The 26766-nt window shown below is 38.1% G+C and overlaps 1 protein-coding gene across 1 annotated transcript in view; it reads right to left on the reverse strand.

Moving 5' to 3' along the window:
* LOC121734889 (transmembrane protein 151B-like) overlaps positions 1–26766 on the reverse strand; it is a 64667-nt gene that overhangs the window by 11042 nt on the left and 26859 nt on the right. Inside the window, exons 2-3 of the mRNA XM_042125520.1 lie at positions 10953–11101; positions 5024–5227 (exon numbers count right to left, since the gene is read on the reverse strand). Of these exons, the coding sequence (XP_041981454.1) occupies positions 5024–5227; positions 10953–11101 (353 nt within the window). The remainder of the gene's footprint in view (positions 1–5023; positions 5228–10952; positions 11102–26766) is intronic.

A 26766-nucleotide genomic window follows, 5' to 3' on the forward strand; every position in this document is an offset into this window, starting at 1 on the left:
GGGTCATGGATGTGTATTAAATATGTGTATCATATAATAAAAATCTTAAATATATGTATTAAATATATTTCCGTTGTCTGGTACCTGTAACACAAGTCCTTCAGGTACTTACCACAGGGCCAGACTGACGTGGTGTGAAGCGTCCATAGATATTATATTATTAAATTCTCAATACATGCCGAATCGTCCGCAAGTTTTTAGCCATTAACAATTATTAATCATTACATTACCTGAAGTTGTTTGGCCACAAGCCCGCAACTTTAGAAGAACCCTGTAAAGGAGAATAAAAAACAAAAAAAAATCATAATAATAATAATATCTATGGACGCTTCACACCACGTCAGTCTGGCGCCTTGTGTTACAGGTACCAGATAACGGAAATATATTTAATACTTTTATACTATGCATATATTTAAGATTTTATTATATCATACACATATTTAATACATATCCAGACCCGGGAACATTGAAAACTTTTTGTTCCGTCGGCGGGATGCGAACCCGCGACCCCCGGCTTGAGCTGCCACACACTCAACCAATTGAGATCGTCAGTTTCATCGACTGTATACCTATTGATTTTCTGCCTTAAATAACTAAATGCTATACAAAGGGTATGATGAAGTGCGCTATAATGAGTGTTTTGCCTAACTTATTTGTCTTCTCTTTCTAACCCCATGTAATATAATTTGGGTGAAAGGGGCAGCTATTTTTGAAATTTCGTAAGGGTGCAAACAATGTTGAACAAGGTTAACTCTAAATGAAGATTCTTGTAGACGTACAATATTTTCATTTTAATGCAAGTACACATGTACATACATCAGTAATAAATAATAATGAATGAAATACTACCTACTGATGAAATTGTCTACAGTTAATTTTGTTGTTTTTTTTTTTTTAAATACGCCCGCAACTACGTTACTCCAAAATTTATTTATAGATCGGCAAATGTTCACATTTTCCTGGATAAAAAGTATCGTTTTTTTTTTAATGAAATAACGGGGCAAACGAGCAAACGGGTCACCTGATGGAAAGCAACTTCCGTCGCCCATGGACACTCGCAGCATCAGAAGAGCTGCAAGTGCGTTGCCGGCCTTTTAAGAGGGAATAGGTTAATAGGGTAAGGAAGGGAAGGGAATAGGGGAGGGTAGGGAAGGGAAGGGAATAGGGGAGGGTAGAGAGTGGAATAGGGTAGGGGATTGGGCCTCCGGTAAACTCACTCACTCGAAGAAACACAGCGCAAGCGCTGTTTCACGCCGGTTTTCTGTGAGAAGGTGGTATTTCTCCGGTCGAGCCGGCCCTTTCGTGCCGAAGCATGGCTCTCCCACGTATATCCTTTCCCGGGATTCAAAGTATTTTTATGCTAAATTTAACCAAAATCGGTTCAGTGACATGTGTGTCAGAGGTAATAGACAGACAGAAAGACAAATACACTTTCATATTTATAATATTAGTATGGAGGATATAATAAAAATGTAATACATTTTGCTGTCTGCATTCGAATGCATTTGTTATCTGCATTCTATGCACAAAGCTTTGAAGATGAATTTAGAAACGATATATTTCTGCTTGAGCTTTCAGATATAAAGTTGTGTGTAATGCAGGTATACTTAATATTATTTGAATTTTATGTGTGTACAATATATTTATAGGACACAGTATTTAATATTGATGCGTAATAAGCACTAAAATTCTATATGAGGGTTTCGAATTTTACAACTTTTAAGCCTTATAACTTGAATGGAATTTTGATAAGGCTGAACTTTTCATAATTTAATTCAAGCACCACTTTCATTAAGTATAATTAATAACGATAATAATTAATCTCGAAAACTTGCTATGCGAGCGACCGTGGTTAGTAGGTACACGCTTTAAAACCAATTTTTGACTTATCAGTTTTTAATGTTTTTTTTTTTTATGAAATAAGGGGGCAAACGAGCAAACGGGTCACCTGATGGAAAGCAACTTCCGTCGCCCATGGACACTCGCAGCATCAGAAGAGCTGCAAGTGCGTTGCCGGCCTTTTAAGAGGGAATAGGGTAATAGGGGAGGGTAGGAAAGGGAAGGGAAGAGAATAGTTGAGGGTAGGGAAGGAAATAGGGTTGGGGTTAGGGGATTGGGCCTCCGGTAAACTCACTCACTCGGCGAAACACAGCGCAAGCACTGTTTCACGCCGGTTTTCTGTGAGAACGTGGTATTTATCCGGTTGAGCCGGCCCATTCGTGCCGAAGCATGGCTCTCCCACGTATCTGTCGCTGTATTCCTACTTACTTCACCTCGTAGGTTCTGCGACAATGATCCTTAAGGGCTTTATTATACCTATCGAAAGAGTGGCGAAATAGTGCTAATGATATAAATTTACCGAGTGCTCGGTCGAGGGCTCCCCCCCCCCACTCTACTCGGTAGATATAATCAGGCCCTAAATAATAATAATAATAATATCTATGGACGCGTCACACCACGTCAGTCTGACCCCGTGCTAAGTAGATACCTGAAGGACTTGTGTTACGGGTACCCGACAACGGAAATACATTTAATATTTTTATAATAGTATCTATAAGTAAAGACTTATATACTCGTATAATATTTTTGTTATTAAATTATGATACACATAATATTTAATACACATCCATGATCCAGGAACTTTGAAAACTGCCCACCAACTGAGCCACAGAGGTCGTCTCTCTACTCATATGCAATACAGATCCTCTACGTTTTATTAATACCGCGATCGTGGGTATCGGAGACACAATAGATTTTCAATTGTTATGCGACAGCCGGGGGCCGCTTGGGGATTGAGGGGCTAAGGTTACGTTATTTATCGCTGCTAGCGTAATCTAATGATGTATGAAGATTAACCCTTAAATATCCAGCCCTATGCTAACTCGTTATAAAAGCGAAGGGCCCATAACTTCGTTACCCGGCCCCGGCAAAAGTGCTGAAGGTAATTAAACCCTTTGGAGATAAACGGATTTTGTAAGTCATCATCATTATCTTCGTGTGGCCTCTCCACGCTTTTATATCAAACACAGGCGATTATAAACAAAAAAAGCATATTCTTGTATGGTTGAATTATTGATTGTCCATAATTGATGTCGGTTGAACTTTCTTGCCAATTTGTCAATCATTTTATATCTATTGGATAAAATGATTGGCAAATGAGTCATCTTGTAGAAGGGCCTTTACTTGCAGTTACGGAGGCGAATATAGCTCCTCTATCTAACTTGAAAATATAATCTAACTTAAAAATGCAAAGGGGTTAGTCACTTTTAAATTAGATTTATTATACACCTACTAACAAAATTTTAGACACAATATAGTTAATATTCTTTTGTGACCAATATTCTAGCTTAAAAGCGCTGGCTCTAGCGCTTTTAAGCTCTAAAATGTGTTTATGTACCCACAAAAGTTTTAATATCACGTCGACAAAGTAAAGATAGAATGTATGTAGAATTTTCAATATTTTATGCGCGTGTTTATTATCCATAAAAGCATTTAGGCTGTAAAGTGCGACGTTACAGTATCCTTTATAGCTTTTTCTTACATTTTTACTGACCAAGTCGTTTATAGATGTTTTGTGCTGTATAATAATCGTATAAATTGTAATGCCTCCGTGATCCAGTTGTTAAGAGCATGGATCTTGACTCTGAGATTGTGGGTTCGATTCCCAGATTGGAAAAATGTTACTTCCTAGTTTGATTAGGACAACGCTGGCTGGGGCTGATTGTCTGACAAATAAGATGATCTATGCGTCGGATGGGTGCATAAAATGTCAAGCCTGCGCGCCTGATCTTTCCATAGGATACATATTATCTTTTATATTGGCAGAATGTACGGTTCCCGCGTGATAAACGAATTTTGATGCAACGAAGTTGTGGGCGTCATCTATAATACTAGTCCATCACATTTCGATAAATAACACTGTTGTAACTCGTACAATTTAAAAGCACTTTCAAAATAATTTTCCAGACCCAGTCAATCGCTAAATAAGTTTATTGAAAAAAACTGAAGCGTTAAAAGTCGGCTACTTGTGCAATAAAAATAAAACTATACTTCCAGCGAGCAACAGTATTTAATTTTCAACATGAAATTGTTTTTCTTTGTAGTCGCTGGTTGGCTACAGAAAAACATTTTATGTGGAAAATTCTTTGTGTACAATTTTGTGTTATCGCTTGAAACCTGTGATGTCTACGTTAGCTTTATCGGAGTATGCAATTTTTTACACACTTTAAAAAGTTGTAAGGCATAAAATATGAGACGATTTTTGTGTTCATTCGAATGAATGTGTCTTTTACTTTAAAAATTCGGCACTAACATTTCATTTTGTGTTCAGAAGCATCACTTGGAGTAAAAAACGCCAAATATAAACGGAAAATGAACAAGAGCCTCAAAATACTTAGTCTAAGGCTCCATACTGGTTATTACAAATAATAATCTATAATTATTAGAATAGCTAGACATTTTATAGACATCCTATAGACATCTTAGCCATCATGGTAGTAATCATTAGTTTTTTTATATGAAATAAGGGGGCAAACGAGCAAACAGGTCACCTGATGGAAAGCAACTTCCGTCGCCCATGGAGACTCGCAGCATCAGAAGAGCTGCAGGTGCGTTGCCGGCCTTTTAAGAGGGAATAGGGTAATAGGGGAGGGTAGGGAAGGGAATACGGTAGGGGATTGGGCCTCCGGTAAACTCACTCACTCGGCGAAACACAGCGCAAGCACTGTTTCACGCCGGTTTTCTGTGAGAGCGTAGTATTTCTCCGGTTGAGCCGGCCCATCCGTGCCGAAGCATGGCTCTCCCACGTTATAACCCTATTTTCAAAACTTGTCTTGAGGTTGAGACGGAGATTTTAAAATATTGTGCGTTTTGATATTGTCGTATCTAAGACTAGTTTTACGGTTTTGACTGCATTGCACTGGTTGATTTTTATTATATAGGTACCTAGTTGATTAGTAGTATAATCTAAGATAATAAATACAGATCAAATAGACATAATATCGTCGTATATTACAAAACTCACCACACCCTCGGCGTCGCCGTCCTCATGGCATGTACTCTCGCGCTGACGGCGGCAACATCGACCCTCCTCGCCAGCTGTATCCGGGCTGTGCTGTGGTAACACTCCACCAGGTACACCAGGTAGAGGAGCAGCACAAACGCAATGGGGATGTACGCGTAGCCCACGTCGCAAGGAGACTCTCGCACTGTCCGCTTGATAGGGTACCTGGGGACATACTCCGTTTTAATTCGTTTATATTTACATCTTTTGTTTTTTACTTAGGGAGATAATACTGCTTTTCAATTCGTTATCGGGGGAGTTTGTACTACGTTTTGTCACAGAATACATATTAGTACAAGGGGTAGGTACAGGTAGATGTTACGACGTAGGCATCCGCTAAGAAAGTTTGTTTATAATATAATAATACTTCTTAACGCAAGCGAAGCCGCGGGCATAAGCTAGTTATGTATAATATTATGTGTTCTTTATACCAAAGAAGTAGCTTTCCATGAAATACTAGGCCTACGCCAATATAATAATAATATAATATAATATCTATGGACGCTTCACACCACGTCAGTCTGGCCCCGTGCTAAGTACCTAAAGGACTTGTGTTACAGGTACCAGACAACGGAAATATATTTAATACTTTTATACTATACATATATTTGAGATTTTTATTATATCATACACATATTTAACACACATCCAGACCCGGGAACATTGAAAACTTTTTGTTCCGTCGGCGGGATTCGATCCCGCGACCCCCGGCTTGAGTTACCAACGCGCTCACCACTGATCCACAGAGGTCGTCAAATACGACCTCTGTGATATAGAAACGAGAGAAACCTATTTATAATTTCGTTGTGACGAATTTTTATTCTTCTAACAAAAGTCTCAATTACTGAAACCGATGCTTATTACGGTACATATCGATTTATTGGTTCTGCTTGAGAGATTCCCAAAAGACAGACAATACATTTCATTTATTCAATGAATTATTGATAAGGAGAGCGTACAAAAAATCAAAGGACATGTACTTTTTCTGCTCGCATATTTATGTCGACATATAAGATGCTTCTGAATTCTCGTCTGTGGTTACATTACTATTTACTTAATATATAATAAGTATCTTAAAATAAAATCGGCCAAGTGCGAGTTGGACTCGCGCACGAAGGGTTCCGCACCATTATAGAGCAAAAATAGTAAAAAAATGTGATTTTTGTATGGGCCCTCCCATTCCCCTCCCTTAATTATTAATTTTATTTAAATTTTATTATTAATTATTAAAGTATAAATACAATCAATGCCATGGTGACAAATGCAAGTGCCAATCTGTTGTCATCATTGATACCGAGCAAAAAATGTTTGAAAAGTCACGTTGGTTGTATGGAAGCCCCCCTTAAATATTTAATTTATTTTGTTTTTAGTATTTGCTGTTATAGCGACAACAGAAATACATGTAATCTGTGAAAATTTCAACTCTCTAGCTATTACCGTTCTTGAGTTACAGCCTAAAGACATAGGTACAGACAGACAGACAGACAGACAGACAGACAGACAGACAGACAGACAGACGGACAGACGGACAGACATCGAAGTCTCAGTAATAGGGTCCCGTTTTTACCCTTTGGGTACGGAACCCTAAAAAGTACACGTTCTATATTGTGTTCAATATTATATTTCAAGTACAGTGTCAAGTCTAAATCGTCTTCATTGTTTCTCTATTATATAAGTGTTTATACTCATAAGCACTTACTATTAGAAAATCATAAAGCTAATGTATGTCTATTCGCTGAAATATCTGTTTATCAATTTGAATGTTTAATGTCTATACTCTATCGATCTTACTACAAAAGATTTAAACACCTGTTGAACAGTTGATAAGAAAAAATAAAATGAGTACAAAATGGTCTCAAAACAACTGTTCAATAGATGTGTGGGATATTGTGCGTGGAGGCCAAAGGAAGATCTTCCGACCGAGCGAGGTGGTATGCCCGGTCAGGCCGAAGCCCACGTGATACATTTCAGCTGTCGTATATATACAGACGCGCTCAGAAAACTTCGATAGCGCGATGCAGGAATGTTAGGCGAATTGTGGGTACCGCCACATCACTCCCCCCGCGAAGACCGGAGGTCAAATCTTGAAGTCTTGTTCGCTTGAGTCGTCAGTACCAGTGAGTTCCAATGAGTCGGAACTGTAAGCTGCTGCACGGGATCCAGTGAGTCGGATAGCTGCCGTGCGGGGCCGATGCTACGTGCTGACCAGGAGAGATGTGCTCTGCTTGCTGACCGGTCGGTGTGGTGAGAAAGCCCGATGATGCCGATGCGGAGTCGCCCAGGCCGCGGTACATTGCGGGTAGTGGACGATGTACCCGATGAGGCGATGCTGGGTGGCACGGTGCGGAGGGGCGGGGAGTGATGATGATGAAGGAGGCGTGTTCTGTCGAGGGTCACCAATGTGGGAATAATGTGTTGCGGCCAAAGGAAGATCTTCTGACCGAGCGAGGTGGTATGCCCGGTCAGGCCGAAGCCCACGTGATACATTTCAGCTGTCGTATATATACAGACGCGCTCAGAAAACTTCGATAGCGCGATGCAGGAATGTTAGGCGAATTGTGGGTACCGCCACAGATGTTTAAATCTTTTGTGGTAAGACCGTTAGTCTTTTGCCTTTCAGTCCCTATGGACATACTATTATGATTTACTAGAGATCGCCCAATGGTCGAAATTCGACCTAAATCTCAACAACATTAGGACTACTACCTATATTTTGTAAAAAAAATTTGAATTTATCATATTTTTTTCAACTCTTGTCTCTGGGACTCAGCTGATCTCAGACTGGCCGTGTAAGCATTGTTTTATAGTATCTAAGATTCAATAAAAAAAAACTATAATCCATTTTCAATTTGTCACCTTGTTGTCAATGTTGTCAACAGACTTCAACCATCAATAAAAGAGGAGGATTCGTATGTATAGGCTTGTCACTCAAAAATCTGTCATTTTTCCTAGTGTGTGTGTTGTAGTGTGTGTAATGTTTTATTTGTTAAAAAAATGTATGATAAAAGCATAATTTCAAAATAATATTAGCTCGATGCACTCCTTCACCAAATAAACTATAACTGTGCAAAATTTCATTCGCCTACGTTTCCCCATTTTTCGTCAAAAGGGATACAAAGTTTTTGGCTCACGTATTAATATATAGATAATAGATTTTTAGCAAAAAAACATTCTGTTCCAGCGCGATCCAAGTGTAACAAAACAGGACACTACCAATACCATAATACTAAGAATGTAATTAAAATACCACGCAAGAATCCTTTTAATCTGTTCACCTTTCTACCTGATTGTATCGGGCAAAACATCTGACGTCCCGTGAGTTAGGTCCCTACCAAATTGGAGGAAAATAAGAAACAATATCTTTTATGCATTAGCCAATTGGGCATTTTCCTTATTACAAACGACTTTTTGTAATTTACTGACTACCTTTTTGCTTTGTTGCCTACAAAACCTTCTATTGTTTAATTACGTTTTAATAATAGGTACTTTGTTTAGTGAACGTATTTACTTAATTTTCTTCGGGTATTCAAGTCTTATAAAACCTTTGTCAAAGCTTTTGAGATGTAAACTAAACCTATTAAAAAGCTCTTTAAAATCAATTTTAAATAGAACTGTTATTAAATCCAATGGTAAATAAATCCTTAAAATCTGGAGCTTAACGCTTGGTATTTAAATATTTATCTTATCTTTATCGAATTAATAAGCCATTTGTTCCTAAAAGTTTTCTAAGTCCAAGGAAAAATTGGGAAACTTCCAAACTCTAAGCTTGCGGTGGGAAAGCACAAATCAGCGGAACTGTCTGAAAGCGCCGAGCTTTTCAAAGTTCACAACTCTTGGAACGGTTGCCGTGAAATAAATTAATCTTTCCGTGATTTATTTATCACTGATTATGTTGTTGTTGTTGGGGTTTCACCAACACGTTTTCTTTATCTCATCTTTTAAATAGAATCGCTGATCAAAATTGAATTTTACTGACATAAGCGTACGATAATTTGTATGTATTAAAATTTAATGAAAGAAGATGACGAAAATTTAAGACGAAAGGGCATAGTGTGTACATAGCTATTCGATTCCTGTCATGTCAATTCCAAACGTTTTGATCGGTGAATCTATAAGAAATAAGGAAAATGGGGCTGAGGCCCCTGCATTTCTTGTAACTTCGCTTGAGAGAAAGTATCTTTATATAGAAACATTTCGATGGATAAAAACTGACCTTTGTCTTACTCGAGGATCCATGTATCTAGATATGCAATCCATTTGTCAAATAATAATATAACAAATTAGTTTGTTAACAATAAATAAATAAATCAACAAAATTTTAGTATAATATTTTAAAAAATCCTATAAAATGTTTAAGGTTGATTTAATTAATAAGCACAATAGATTTCGATTAACTAAACTAGGGCTACCACGTGACCGTGAAGCCCTAGTTCCTGGCATCAGTTCAGTTCATCAGGCTGATCCAGACTGACGGGGACGGGAAAATGATTGTGTAACCGTGTTATTGACGGACTGATCAAATGATATGGACGGAAGCCTAAAAATTTAGGCTTCCGTACCCAAAGGGTAAAAACGGGACCCTATTACGGGACTTCGATCGTCTGTCCGTATGTCTCCAGGCTGTATCTCAAAAACCGCAGATTCATGTTGATGCACATGTTCATGCTCATGCTCATTCTCATGCTCATGCTCATTATCATGCTCATTCTCATGCTCATTATCATGCCCATGTTCATGCTCATGCTCATGCTCATGCTCATGCTCATGCTCATGCTCATGCTCATGCTCATGCTCATGCTCATGCTCATGCTCATGCTCATGCTCATGCTCATGCTCATGCTCATGCTCATGCTCATGCTCATGCTCATGCTCATGCTCATGCTCATGCTCATGCTCATGCTCATGCTCATGCTCATGCTCATGCTCATGCTCATGCTCATGCTCATGCTTATGGTCAAGCTCATTCTCATGCTCATGTTCATGCTCATGCTCATGCTCATGCTCATGCTCATGCTCATGCTCATGCTCATGCTCATGCTCATGCTCATGCTCATGCTCATGCTCATGCTCATGCTCATGCTCATGCTCATGCTCATGCTCATGCTCATGCTCATGCTCATGCTCATGCTCATGCTCATGCTCATGCTCATGCTCATGCTCATGCTCATGCTCATGCTCATGCTCATGCTCATGCTCATGTTCATGTTCAGGCACATGCTCATGCTCAAGCTCATGCTCGTGCTCATTCTCATGCTCGTGCTCATGCCTATTCATGCTCATTCTCATGCTCATGCTCGCTAATGCTTATGCTCATGCTCAGGCTCATGCTCATGCTCATGCTCATGCTTATGGTCAAGCTCATTCTCATGCTCATGTTCATGCTCATGCTCATGCTCATGCTCATGCTCATGCTCATGCTCATGCTCATGCTCATGCTCATGCTCATGCTCATGCTCATGCTCATGCTCATGCTCATGCTCATGCTCATGCTCATGCTCATGCTCATGCTCATGCTCATGCTCATGCTCATGCTCATGCTCATGCTCATGCTCATGCTCATGCTCATGCTCATGCTCATGCTCATGCTCATGCTCATGCTCATGCTCATGCTCATGCTCATGTTCATATTCATATTCATATTCATATACATGGGTCATAATGACCCATGTATTATATATTATATAATATATATACATATACAAAATACAAATACAAATATTTATTGGCCAAAAAACAAAAATTAACCCATATATATAATATATATGGGTTCAACTAAACTATATCGGCCGCCTAAAAGTTCGCAGTTTGCTCTTGTAACAGCAAAGCCTGTCGGACATGCTTGTTAACTTGCTGCAGGCATTATATACGTCTAAAATGAGGTACTACTCACGTGTTAAGGTCGATGAGCTCGCGGTCGATCTCGGCGGTGCTGCACCACACGACAGACGCGAGGCAGCCCACGATCATGAGGGTCAGCAGGAAACACTTCCAGTTCCCCTCCCGTCGCAGCACCCCGCCCAGGCTTTGCTGCCGAGGGCGCTGCAAAAAAAAGGTTATTGAAAAAATTCTAGTCGTCTATGGAACTTCCGTTCCGATCAAATATTTTTTGTCTTATTATAATACTAGCTGTTGCCCGCGACTTCGACCGCGTCAACATAGTATAATAACAAAGATGGATAGTCCGCTAATAAATATGAAAAAAGTAAAATATAACCTTCTCCTTTTTGGAAGTCGGTTAAAAAGTAGCCTAAGTTACACCTTACTACATCAGCTATCTACCAAAAAAAGTCCTGGCATAATAGCTCCAGCCGTTTCAGAGATTAGCCGGAACAAACAGACAGACAGACATACAGACAAAAATTGTAAAAAATGCTGTATGTATCGTATATAGATTCATATGCATGTAGTAGAAAACGGTTCTTTCAATATTACAAACAGACATTCCAATTTTATTTAATAAAAAAATAAAAAACTAGCTATTTGATAAAATGACATTTTCTAAAAATTATTCCGAGCTAGATCGATTTATCGCCTCCGAAACCCCCTATATACTAAATTTCATGAAAATCGTTGGAGCCGATTCCGAGATTTTTATATATACAGGGTGTAACAAAAATAAGTGATAATACTTTAGGGTGTGTACGTGTTCCTTGTAGAGAGTTTCCTTGTATATATATATATATATACATACAAGAATTGCTCGTTTAAAGATATAAGATATGTATACAGTGTGTAACAAAAATGAGTGATAATACTTTAGGGTGTGTACGTGTTCCTTGTAGAGAGTTCACTGTGAAAGTTAGCTCTGAAAGACGAAATTTTTTTTTCACTTTTGTATGGGCAATGGCCCGAGCGTCACGAGTTTCCCCATACAAAAGTGAAAAAAATTTTTGGTATTTCAGCGCTGTTACTTTCACAGTGAACTCGCTACAAGGAACACGTACACACCCTAAAGTATTATCACTTATTTTTGTTACAGCCTGTAGATGCAGCGTACAGTACAATACACACATCCATACTTCCATATCCATAATAATATTATAAATGCGAAAGTGTGTCCGTCTGTCTGTCTATCTGTCTGTCTGTCTGTCTCTCTCTCTTCACGCCCAAACCGCTAAACCATTTAGCTAAAATTTAGTATGGAGAATGGAGATTCTTTGAGTCCCGGGAAAGGACATATGATACTTTTTATTCCGGAAAAATGTACGGTTCCCGCGCGATACACGAATTTTGGCGCCGAGTTGCGGGCGTCATCTTAATTCTTAATGTGATCGAAGATTCTTATACATCTTCGTAGAGGTTAATTGTTTTTTTTTTTTATGAAATAAGGCAATATTTTTATTAAATGACGAGAGGGTCACCTGATGGAAAGCAACTCCCGTCGCCCATGGACACTGGCAGCATCAGAAGAGCTGCAGGTGCGTTGCCGGCCTTTTAAGAGGGAATAGGGTAATAGGGTAGGGTAGGGAAGGGAATAGGGTAGGGACTAGGGGACTGGGTCTTCGGTAAACTCACTCACTCCGCAGCGAAACACAGCGCAAGCGACGAAACATTGTGATGAGTACAAATACATAGCTATAATTTTAACTGCAGCCAAACATCCCAAAGTTCTAGAGAAATATCTTCCCGCTCTGTTTATTCATATTCGATGTATCAAAGCTCGAAATCATCTAAGTTTCTGTCTTATTTGGTATGAAATATTATCACCATTACACTCAGGGATTGCTCTGCAAATATTTTATTTGGCAGCTAATAACAGTTGGGAACAATTTAGAGATGGACGGTGTTAAAAGTATTTGCGCGCGCTAAGTATGTTTGAGGAGGGTCGCAAAAAACGTCCAAATATAGCCTTTATTTACATACCCTTAAGTGGTGATATTTGTATGCCTATATTGGGTTAATCCGTGCATTTTATGATGGGTCTGTTTCATAATCTTGTCATTATGTCTATTTGCACGTTTTGTCTCTCTTCCAAATTAGTAAGGATCAAATACCGAAACAAAATGAAATTTTATACGTGGGAGAGCCATGCTTCAGCACGAATGGGCCGGCTCGACCGGAGAAATACCACGTTCTCACAGAAAACAGGCGTGAAACAGCGCTTGCGCTGTGTTTCGCCGAGTGAGTGAATTTACCGGAGGCCCAATCCCCTACCCTATTCCCTTTCCTACCCTCCCCTATTCCCTTCCCTTCCCATCCCTACCCTCCCCTATTACCCTATTCCCTCTTCAAAGGCCGGCAACGCACCTGCAGCTCTTCTGATGCTGCGAGTGTCCATGGGCGACGGAAGTTGCTTTCCATTAGGTGACCCGTTTGCTCGTTTGCCCCCTTATTTCATAAAAAAAAATGTAGAGCGGTGCGGCGCGGCGGTGCGTAACATTGTACTACTTCTATACAACGTGGCATTTTAGTGGTTGTTTTCCCGCAGCAGAACGATTTACCTTTAGTAGTAGGACTAGTAGGTATCTACTATTGAATCATGCATGTTATTTTTTGAAAATAAAAAATATTTTGTATGCAAACTATGGCAACTTTATGCCGATAGGTGCGAGCGGCATACATGAACCGGCCGAATTTTATTTATGTTTGGAATAAAATAAAAAAATAAAAAAAAAACTTCACAAATCTATTGTACTACTAAGATAGAATCATTTTATTGCGGGAAAACGACCATTAAAATTTCACGCAGTATATCGCTTAGTAGTCGCGCTTGGTTTCGTCACGTTTTGGTCTAAAGTACGTCGACTAAATACTTATAAATAAAATAAAGGACAATACTCTAAACACATTCGGCAACGTATTTTGCGGAACCATTACTTGAAATGAAAGATCCCGAATGAAAACTAACAAACAATAATTCTGCTATCATCCTTAAATTATATCAAAACTTTACAAGTTACATAACATTGTTACCAGTACATAACATATTATAATGCTTAAACTTTACATTAAGATTAAAACTAAATTCCCTCCAACATTAACATAGTTTGATAAAGGAATGTTCCCGTACTCTCGGATATGTTAACCGCGAAGCAGCAATCTACTACAGGAGATATTTCACATCTTATGGATTCTATTCCGAGGTCTTAAGGTTCTCTTTCAATCGACTCCGAGGTAAATTCTGAATATACAGCGCAGATGCTCACAACATTCTGAAAGGATTTGAGTGATGTCCTTATTATACTCGTACGTTGAAAGTTAGTAAATAGTACAACTAAATTTAGAAATTTGTGTGTAGGTATTTTCTACACCTTTATTATCATAAAAGATCCTCTACTTACACGTTCTCAATCGCTTGTAATGTTTCATCATTGTCCAAGGTGGGAAGGCCGCAAAAATAGGAAAAAATTCATGATCTACATCGGGGCTCAGGAGACGAGTCAAAAAACTTTTTAAAAGTTAGAGTTTGTGGTTCAAGTAAGAGTTTAGAATATTAAAATAATAGGTTTGTATCAGCGATAAAACATTCTTACACCTTTTAATACCCACTTTGAGACTAAGGAGATAAGCATAAGATGCTTTTAGGCTAGCAAAAAATAATATTAATATTATACACCAAGCCCACTAAAATAACAAAAAAATATTTAGTTCGCGGGACACACCTTCAATAGGAAAATAATGGCTGCCCTTTCCGTGGGGTCATTCCGAGTCACTGGCTTTGTTTTCATGAGGTAAAAATATCAAAGTATAACAACGTTATTAGCCATCGTAATAAAGAAATTAAAAGAGTATAGTATTAATAAATGTAACGGAAGTCAACGTTCTATCACCTATCAACTTTAAAGCATATTATATGTAGAAGCATTTTGAAAATATAGTAAACCTTCGTTTTCTTGAGAAATTATTGATGATGTTTCAAAGGTGTTTGTTTTTGCTATAGATATTGTTAATTCTTATGTAAATGACTTATTATTATGTTAAAATTTTCAAGGAAAAACGACTGCATGAGTCACTAAGTTTGTATGTAAAATACATAGTTTTACAAATAAAATATTTGAGACTTTGAGTATTAGATTCACATCTAATCGAATGTATATTTAATATGTTCTTAAACTTTTACACCGATTCTCGAATCTGTATCCTACTAGATCACGCCCGCAACTCCGTTGCCACATACATTTTTCCTGGATAAAAATATCCAATGTCCTTTCCCGGGACTCAAAGTGTCTCTATTCCAAATTTCATCAAAATTGGTTTAGTAATTTAAGCGTCAAGAGGTAACAGACAGACAGACAGACGGACAATCAGTTAGACACACTTTCTCATTTATAATATTAGTATTTAACAATTTCTATTATTACAATTTAAATTGCCAACAAATTGAATATTGCAAACTCTGCACCTGCAGACACTGTCACTAGCAGACATCTGGCGCTGCACATTACCTGACAATAATTTAGGTACACCGCGATGAGAACAATATAGACTTAATTAAGTCTGTTTGGTTTATTTAAATTAGCTTTGCTCGAGAGCAAAGTATCTAGTATCTATAAACCAATCTCTTGAAAAAATCACTAGGTATTTTTAGTAACCCCGAGGTGATTAAGGCTCCTCCGGTGCCCGGGAGCCTCTCGGTGAAGACAGGCGGCGGCATAGGCAGCTGCAGTGATTGTGGTGCCGGAAGCGGCAAGCGCTGCGGAGGACGCGGTAGAATGCGTAGCGATCCCGCTCCTCCGCGTGTAGTGTTGACGAGGGCATGGGGGGGTTTTAGTCGGTAAACCTCTGCGGAGGGAGTCCGACACACCCCTGCCCTTTCCCCCGAGAGGGCGGGGAATGCGTAATGCATTTCCCCTGCTTAAAAAAAGGTATTTTTAGTAAGAAGACGTAATAAACAAAAATATTCAACATCTACCGGGATTTCGTGATATCCCTAGGGTGTAATCCCTGATATTCTCATTTCCCTACGACATATAGATTCTTTAATAATTATTAAATTAATAAGAAATCTATACATTTTTACTATATTAATCTTAATAACCCTTTAATAGCTTGTATCAATTATCATTACATAGCATTTATGCTATGTAATGATAATTGATAATCCATGCTTATAAATTATAATAGATATTATAAATGTGAAATTGTGTCTGGCTATCTGTCACGTCTTGGCGCTCAAACCGCTGATCCGATTTTGCTGAAATAAAATATACTGAAGATACTTCAAGTCCCGAAAAGGGACTGTAGGGGTAGATTGACTAGGAGTTAAAAATTCACACACAATAGTGTTAGGAGTATTCCCCTAGCGCTAAAAATCGTTTTATCTCACTTTTTTATCACTCAGATCATTAAAAACCGTTCGTTCAGTAAAGTAATGTAACACTTTCAAATAGCTTAAATTTCTGGGAATTAGTCAACCTACGTACTTATATAGTATCCCGGCCTCCCTATATGTCATAAAATCAATGACCCAATGTGTACTGTGTACATGTCTACGTTGACATGGCAGCAATTTGGCCAAGAGTAAACAGGAAGGGCCCGTGGCCAGCGCCATTAAGGAGTGAGCACACTGAGACGGGCCGTGCCGGGGATCAGAGCGCCGGGGCTCATCGCAAAAATCCGCCTCCATACAATTTGTATGGAAGAGGAAATCCGCTGCGCCGCGACACAGTGTGCGATACGCGCATCCGCTTCCATACAAATTGTATGGAGGCGGATTTTTGCGATGAGCCCCGGCACGCTGAGCCCCGGCACGCCCCGTCTCAGTGTGCTCACTCCTTTAAACTGGTGTTTGTGCTGTAAATCAGTTCTGGTACGATGGACGGAGTTCCGGTGTACACGTCTACGTTGGAAATTGCTGAAATTGCTAGTTGTAGGGCCGTGATAGAAGCTACGTGTATGAGCTATTTCTCCGGATGAACCAAAAGACATTTTTAGGGTTCCGTACCCAAAGGGTAAACAACAAATACTAAAAACATAATAAATTAAATATTTAAAGGGGCTCCCATACAACAAACGTAATTTTTTTTGCTATTTTTTGCTCGATATTAATAATGGCAATAGGTAGGTAGTTCAAATTTTCACAAAATACTCAGTTGTACTTATACTTTAATAAATCGTATATCTTTAAACGAGCAATTCTTGTGTATATATATATATATATATATATATATATATATATATATATATATATATATATATATATATATATATATATATATATATATATATATATAATTGGAATATCGGAATCGGCTCCAACGATTTTCATGAAATTTAGTATATAGGGGGTTTCGAGGGCGATAAATCGATCTAGCTAGGAATCATTTTTAGAAAATGTCATTTAATTCGTGTTTTATCGAATACCGAGCAAAGCTCGGTCTAATAGCTAGTAATATTAAAAGGAGAACACCCAAACTCCATAGAAAATTACCAAAGGCCCGGCGCAGAAGAAATGTATCTCAGTTATTTGTGTATTTTATGTGTAACATTTTTTGATAGGCGTGTTTGCCGCAGGATGTGGCTAAGATAGAAAAAAAATGCTTTTAAATTTTTTCAGGCGCTAATTGAAAATTACATTTCGTTGAACATATCGACTCCAGAATGTTATAAAATAGTAATGAATTATAATAATAATAAATAATAAATCTTGATTTTTTCAATAAAATTACATACAATATATTGAGGCATCCCCATTAAGCAAAAGATTACTTGTGTTTTATTATTAAATAAACAGAATGACAAGATTTAGTGAAAATAAGTACCTATACGGGGCATGGGCGCCGGCAGAAATAATTTCCAAGGGGTGCAGATTTTAGTTTTCTTTCTTTTCTTTTTACTTTTTACGAGCAACGGTGACTCTTCAGAATATATTATACATATTTTAGTGCCGAAACATTACGAACTTTGTAAACATACTGCTTTTTATTTCAATAATTCCTGTTGATCCCGAGATTCCCAAGGGGTGCAAGTGCACCACCTGGCACCCCCCTGCCGGCGCCCATGATACAGGATGTAACAAAAATAAGTGATAATTCTTTAGGGTGTGTACGAGTACGTGTTCCTTGTAGGGAGTTCATTGTAAATTACTTTTAGCAGACATAATTTGTAGTACCTACCTATCTTTATTCTTAAAAGGAAAAAGTAAGTGTTTTTGTATGTTTAGTGATTGTGTAAAACATTTCATAAAAGTAATTTAAACTAAAATTGTTAGGTACGCCTGAAAATAATAAAATAGCAATTTTTTTACTTTTTGCGGCAATGACACATACATTTCTTTTAGGCCCGATTCGACCAAACTTAAAGTTACACGAGTATAACTATCATGAGAATAATTTTACTCCTTTAATTTACTATTATCGTTTGCATTTTACCAAGTTACTCAAAGAGTATGAAATAAAATGTCAATTATAGTTCACAATGACACCGAACGTGACAGTTGAACCCTGTTGTGCAACTATTCTCAGTTTAATATTTACTCCACCAAAATAGCCCGTGTAAATATTTACACCCGTGTAATTACCTCATTCTTGGATTAGAAGTTGGAAAAACGCAAAACCAGCTTACTCTTAGATTAGGAGACAGTTATACTCGAGTAAAATTTTACTCCAGTTTGGTCGAATCCGCCCTTACTAATAAAATATACTAAGAACTGAGACACCTTACTTTTGTGCCGAAGCTTGGGCTTTTTTGGGGGTTCGTCTTTCAATAAAATAAATAATTAAGGGAGCTCCCATATAAAAAACACATTTTTTACCTTTTTTTGCTTTATTATGGTACAGAACAGTACGCGAGTCCAACTCGCACTTGGCCGATTTTTTACAACTTACTTTTGCTTTTTAGAGTTTATTTGGCTTGTAGTAGACTTTTGTTGTTGAAGTAAATTTTTACGCTATTGCAACGCGGGCTTTGAGCGGAGACCTAATCAAGAAATTCTGTAATGAAAAAACCTAACACCCCACTCCATGCGGTGTTTCCAGACTTCGGTACGGTGTGTGTGTGAGTGCGACTAGACGTATGCGAATTTTAATTGCATAAGTTGATAAAAATACGTACGTACATACGTGGGAGAGCCATGCTTCGGCACGAATGGGCCGGCTCGACCGGAGAAATACCATGTTCTCACAGAAACCTGGCGTGAAACAGCGCTTGCGCTGTGTTTCGCCGAGTGAGTGAGTTTACCGGAGGCCCAAACCCGTACCCTATTCTCTTCCCTCCCCCCCTCTTTTCCCTTTCCTTCCCATCCCTACCCTCCTCTATTACCCTATTCCTTCTTAAAGGCCGGTATCGCGCCTGCAGCTCTTCTGATGCTGAGAGTGTCCATGGGCGACGGAAGTTGCTTCCCATATTTAGGTGGCCCGTTTGCTCGTTTGCCACGTTATTTAATAAAAATAAAATAAAATTAAGAAATTTACAAAAACCCCCGCCAAACAACTTTAAAAAGAAATGAAAAAATATTTACTGCCTTTAAGTTCAAATAATTTCTAACTTGTCTAAAGTAATATTTTATTCCATAATTGTTGTCAAGGTGTGTCGGGGGACCGCCAAGTAAGCTACAAACTACAACCGCCAAGACGCTGATTATCTCGATTCGGTTCGCTGTGAACTGATCCTTAAACTATGTTATGTGAAATCAAACATCTACATTAGCGGTCCCCCGACACACCTTGACAACAATTATGGACTAAAATATTACTTTAGACAAGTTAGAAATTATTTGAACTTAAAGGCAGTAAATATTATTTCATTTCTTTTTAAAGTTGTTTGGCGGGGGTTTTTTTAAATTTCTTAATTTAATTTTATTTCATACTTTTTAAACTTGTGTTGGTTATAGTGCAGAATAATCATATTCTCGTGATTACCATCTATCAATGTTCTTTTCAATGAGGCCGTCAATATGAGCCCAAACATGAAACCTCCACTTTGGGTTCATACGAAGCTCGGTTCCTAGGTATAGAATCCAGGTGATGCTGCAGCAGCAGCATGTAAATATTTACTGTTTATCTACATCTTACTGGTTGTCGCAATTAAAATAAGCCCAAACACGAAACCTCTGCTTTAAGTTGGCGAGGAGTTGGATATCCTATTGATTACCAGGTGATGCTGCAGTACCAGGTCAACTTTCCAGTAATATGTGTATATGTATATTGTATACTCACAAATGTCACGAACTAGAATGAAATATAAGACCTATCAAACGACAACAAGTTGCTAACGGCCTTTCATGAACCAGATAAACCCTGATTGTCCAGCACTGAGCAGGCTGATGATGATGAATTATAGCTAAGAACACTCTCGATCATGTCAGCTTTTAAACAAAAAAAACTAGATCAAAATCGGTCCACCCGTTTGGATGCTACGATGCCACGGACAGATACACACACAGACAAACAGACAGACAGACAGACAGACACGTCAAACTTATAACACCCCTCTTTTTTGTCGGGGGTTAAAAATGCTATGCTTTACCGCGGCAGTCCCCGAGTACCACACGTATTTTATATAAATAACTTGTACTTCCTAACAAGAAGTCATCAGAAATACATTACAGAATAACCACTGAAAAAGTTAAAAAAATTTATAAATATCGAAGCCTCAAAATGTTACAATACGTTTCAATATCCGAAATTTCGTACATAATGTTGTAAAACACAATACGATATCTTTCATGTGAAGTGTGTGTAAAATGAACACATTTTCCGTAAAAATAAAATCGACCAGAAGAGGCTTACAATGTTGTGGCGATAAGTTTGACGCGATATTATCAGCGCAATCTACCGGAAAGTGTCTACTCTCTAGCCTGCCTAAGGGTCAATTTATACTAGCGCAGAGTCGAAGCGCATCGAAGCGAATTATTAAAACTGAACATAACAAATTCAACCTTAACTCTAAAGCGTTAACGCACTTTACTACTTCTGAGAATTTAAAAATGCGCGCGCATCCGCGCGATATCGCGCGCCTTTTTAAATTCTCAGAAGTAATAAAATGCGTTAACGCCTTGAAATTAAGGTTGAATATGTTATGCTTTAATAGGGATGATGACAGGTCAAAGATTAGCGAATTTTGTTAATAAAATAAAGAAATCACGGTAAAAAATAAGTGTTCCCAAAATTTCAGCTTGATAGCATTTGTATTTTTTTTTGTCATGCGCTTTCAAAGTTGGATATTCAAGTCGAATTTTTTTTCAATTAAATTTCTTAATATTTGTATACAATTCGATAACTTATGCAATTAAAAGCAACTTTTGTTATGAAACCACTTTCATAAACGCAATATTTAATATACCTGTCGAACAAAGTTGTCTCCCGGTGCGTACAAACTAGCACTTTGTATGGAGCGTTTCGGGCAGGTCTTTTTTATGAGATATTTGAATTGTCATATCTTGGTGAATTTTTAAGCTATCAGAGTCATTCTTTCAACGATGTTTCTATTTTTTAAGTGTCTTTCAATTACCGATAAGAAAATCATCATCATGCCTATTCGCTTCGATGCGCTTCGACTCTGCGCTAGTATAAATTGACCCTTAGGCTATAGCACTCATAGAATTAGAACGTATTTTGATATCGTTGATAGCACTCACGAAGCGGTTTTCAACCGCGTCCCCGCGGTGGTGGAATAGGGTTCTATTTTCAAAACTCACGAGACCGGAGTTTTGATAATGACTACACTACACCTACCTACTTGGACTGATTACACTTAACGAGTAGATTGGCGAGTCTCGATACTTATAAATTATATACTAGATGACCACGCCTCCGTGGTCTAGTGGTATAGAGCGCGGCTCTTGACTCGGAGGTCATGGGTTCGATTGCCGCGTTGGAAACATGTTATTTCCAAGTTTGGTTAGGACAATGCAGGCTGATCACCTTGTCTGACAAGTAAGATGATCCATGCGTCGGATGGGCATGTAAAAAGTCGGTCCTGCGCCTGATCTCTCGCCAGTCGTGTCGGTCGTCCGTCCCACTGGGTTATGAGAGTAAAGGAATAGAGAGTGCTCTTGTGTACTGCGCACACACTTGGTCACTATAAAAATTACTCCTGCGTAGCTGGCCTGGTTTCAATGAAATCGGCCACCGTCACCGAAACCGGTGTGGGAGCTATTATTATTATTATACTAGATGACGCCCGCAACTCCGTTGCGCCAAAATTCGTTTATCGAGCGGGAACCGTACATTTTTCCGGGATAAAAAGTATCCTATGTACTTTCCCGGGACTCAAATTCTTTTATACAAAATTTTTAAACAAATCAGTTCAGCGGTTTGGGCGTGAAGAGGTAACAGACAGACAGACATTTTTTTTATGAAATAAGGGGCAAACGAGCAAACGGGTCACCTGATGGAAAGCAACTTCCGTCGCCCATGGACACACGCAACATCAAAAGAGCTGCAGGTGCATTTCCGGCCTTTAAAGAGGGAATAGGATTACAGGGTAGCTGACTAGGTAAGGAAGGGAATAGGGAAGGGAAGGGTAGGGAATTGGGCCTCCGGTAAACTCACTCACTCTGTTTGACGCTGATTTTCTGTGAGCCCGTGGTATTTGTCCGGTCGAGCCGGCCTATTCGTGCCGAAGCATGGCTCTACCACGTGAAACATTTAAAATATTAGTATGGATTAGTCTATCACTCGGTAATGTGTTTAAACATTTCTCACTGTGTAATCAGGCCTTTAGTCACCCGCCCTCGCCGCTCGCTCTGACTATAGTTCCGACGCAGCCTAAAGCCACGTTCAAACATGGCGATGGCGATGATGTGAAAAGATAAATATCTATCTTTGTCAATTATTATAGTACTTACTAGATGACGCCCATAACTCCGTTGCGGCAAAGTCGCGCGGAACCGTTCATTTTTTCGGGATGAAAAGTATCCTCTGTTCTTTCCCGAGATTCAAAGTATCCCCATATCAAATTTCAGAAAAATCGGTTCAGCAACTTAGGACGTGAAAAAGTAACAAACAAACGGACTTTTATATTTGTCGTAACCGGTCATGAATACGGACACGAAACGAAGCGCAAGTGCGCCACCAAGCGGCGAATTCGTGCAATTTAGTTATGGCGCGCTTCGACAGAGTCGCAAAGCTCTGGTGGGGCGGAGTGCCTCTCACTTTCGCTCCAGTCGTCGACCAGACAACCAGTGCTTACGGAACTGTCCTACGTTTCGCTTTGTGTCAAGTGTACAGTGAGTGTTGAGTGATTAGTGATTGTGTACAGTGTTATAACTGAGATCTGATTTGAAGACAATTAATAAACAACTTGATTTTTTACAAGTTTTGTTCTTTTGCACGATACCCATCTAAGCCCACAATGTATGAAGGTTGTGATCTAAATTCTGACCCACCGACATATTTATAATATTAGAAGGATGGATATTTGCTGTTAGCTGATATAAAAATACAAACATTGATTCTGCTAATAGTATTGTAGCAATAACAATACTAGCTAATAAGCCGAGCTTTGTGAGGGCTCGCGTCGTCACACCTTGACTGACTCATCTGACTGACATGATAACACATCTACATATTTAAAAAAACTAGAGATCGCCCAATGGTCGAAATTCGACCTTAGTTTCAACGACATTAGGACTACTACGTTTAATTTGTAAAAAAATATTGACTTTATCATATATTTTTTTCAACTCTCGTCTCTGGGACTCTGCTGATCTCAGACTGGCCGTGTAAGCATTGTCTAATAGTATCTAAGATTCAATAAAAAAAACTATAATGCATTTTCAATTTGTCAACAGACTTCAACCATAAATAAAAGAATATAATTCGTATGTATAGGCTTGTCACTCAAAAATCTGTCATTTCTCATGTGTGTGTGTTGTAGTGTGTGTAATGTTTTATTTGTTAAAAAAATGTATGATAAAAGCATAATTTCAAAATAATATTAGTTCGATGCACTCCTTCACCATATAAATTATAACTGTGCAAAATTTCATGCACCTACGTTTCCCCATTTTTCGTAAAAAGGGTTACAAAGTTTTTCGCTTGCGTATTAATATATAGATACTATGTTAAAGCACAAATCAATAGGCGTGATAGTTTTTCCGTAAGGTGTACCACAAAAGTGCTCAGGTTGTGGGATATAATTATTATTAATTAGTATTCATAGATAAATGAATACATAGTTAAAATATGAATTAATGTTTCCAAGCTACTAGACGTAGCTAAGCACCCTCTACTAAGGCTAGGACGATTTCGAAACAGACTTTCGGGAAAATTCACAGCTATCAAATTAGAGAAGTCAGTGGTAATAAAAGAGTTAGAAATTGGATTTCGATTCAATTGTCAAAGTCAATAACAAGTTAATACACGAATGTACGATTTGCACTTTTACAAAGCGCATAGTTCCAATTTCCGTGCTGTTGATTTTCTCGCAACTCTAGAATTTCGACGCGTATGCCATATAATCTAAGGTTGGGTTGCACCAGAGGCGTGGTTAAAGTTAAAGTTAAGGTTAAAGCTATGGTTATAGTTAAGGCTAAATTTAACTTTAACCTTAACTTTGACCGGAAAAATTGACAATGACAGCTGGTCCAACAAGGTTATAAATGATCGTGGGTGGGGGCGCTGCTGGTAAAGGAGAACTGTCAAAAATGGTGTTTTTGTATGATGACAGCGTTAGTTCCTTTTTTCGCCACGTGCATTTAAAACCTTGTCGAGCTCTATGGTTATGGTTAAATATGGCGTCTTGATGGCATCCATTTTTAACTTTAACCAAAGTTTTGACATTTTGCATTGTAGTTAAAGTTAAAGTTACAGTTATAGTTAAAGTTAGTTGGTGCAAGTGGTGCAACCCAACCTTAGTGTCTAAACACACTAGACCGAAAAAACTCGGCCGAAGCTCGGCATGCCGCATGATTGCAATGTATTGTGAATGCGAATTTTTTAATCGCGCGAAGATATTTATACTCGTATAATTTTGTTTATATAGCGAATACTCTCATAAGCTTCAATGTGTTACAGAAGTGCGAAAAAGATCCGCGTGATTAAAATTCGCAGTCCGGATACACCCTTAAAGTTTTTATTCGATATTCACTTTATTCTGTCGCAAAGTATGTAAGTAGCCTATCCGCCCACCCAGCGTCTTAATCGCCGCCCTGACCGAGGACGACATTATCGCTGGCATCTCAGCTCTCTATAGAAAACAAACTTCTTTTATAAAATCCGTACGTTGCTAGGGTTCCTCACAACCAATTTACTTTTTTATAAATCACTAGCTGACACGGCAAAGTTGTTTTGCCAAATAAATTATATTTTTAGTATCAATATAAAAATTATATAAAAACCTATTCTCAGGCCTAACGAATGTACATACAAAATTTTACTGAAATATGTTGAGCAGTTTTAGAGGAGTTCGCGCACAAACACTGTGACACAAGAATTTTATATATTAGATGAATAAAATATTTTACTAATAAAATGATTTACATCTGTACCTACAGAGTTTGTGGTGTTAATGTCTTGTAATTATCTGCCATGCTACTAAACATATCAGACAAAGGTACAACATTGTGATATTACAATGTCTGGATTAAGATTCAAAGAAAGTGTAAAGTTACTCCCTTACTTATTATAAGTGAGGGACACTTTCTGAAAACATCTCTAGTATGTACAATATTAAACAGAAACTCGCGATGGGTGCTTAAAATTGTGTCTCAGAGGCTTCAAAAGTTTCTACGGAACCTCTCAATAGGATCAATTATAAACCAATATCTGAATTTATATTCATGACGAAAGTCTTCTGGGGTCGTGCCTACAATAATAATGTCTCGAGTTTCCGAGAACCTGAGATTTCCTCAGCCCTTGAGAGTTAAGAGCCACCTTATAAACGAATTGAGTTTAAAACATTATGTAATGCCTCGTGATTCGTGTAGATATCTATTTGAACTAATAAAATGATTGCGGTTTCGTTTGCTACCTGCACATAATAATATAAATTAATCTTACATTATTTGAGACACGAAAAAAAGTTTATACTTAATATAGTTTTTTAAGTTTATATAGTTTATTATGAAGTAAGTTATTGTCAAAACTTGCTTATAATTTTGATTTTTCTAATTTAATATTACGTTGTCAACAGTATCGTTCAAGGTAGTCAAAACCATCCTATATTTAAAACTAAGGGGGCCATCCATAAAGGATGTTACTAAAAGGAGAGAGGGGTCCTATATTTTGTGGCAAGGGGCCTAAAATCATGAAAATCGTGTGATGTACTTTATGGATGGTCCCTAGCTAGACGTATTATTGTCATAGAATAATACGGCTGTTCAAGAAAACTTCAGACGTGTAGTTAAACTGAAGCCGTCTAGATCTGCCGTAGATCTAAGTAGCTAAGTATGTATTGTATGAAGGCCTCTTAAGTATACTCTAATAAGAACAATGTAGTGGTTAACTGCCACTCGTTTTGTGAGAGGTTTTTAGTCTGTAACGGGGAGAAAAAAGAAAATTATGTATTCACTTCATACATTACTTTGCCACCATATTATAAGGAAATTAATGAATGAGCAGATTGATCGTATTTATTATCCAACTAGATGACTTAAGATGACCCGGTGAACTTCGCATCCCTTTCCTCCTAATGGGCTTACATTCCCTGGACTTCGATAAATATTTCAAGAATAAAGTTACTCAAATCGGTTAAGCCGTTCTCAATTTTTAGCGAGACTAACATAATATTTATAACATTAGTTTAGAAATGTCACCAGAAACCAGTATGAACTCAAATAACGTAAAAAGTACGTGATGAATTATACTGGTAAAAAAATATAT

Source organism: Aricia agestis, chromosome 16 (genome assembly GCF_905147365.1).
Source record: "Aricia agestis chromosome 16, ilAriAges1.1, whole genome shotgun sequence".
NCBI lineage: Eukaryota > Metazoa > Arthropoda > Insecta > Lepidoptera > Lycaenidae > Aricia > Aricia agestis.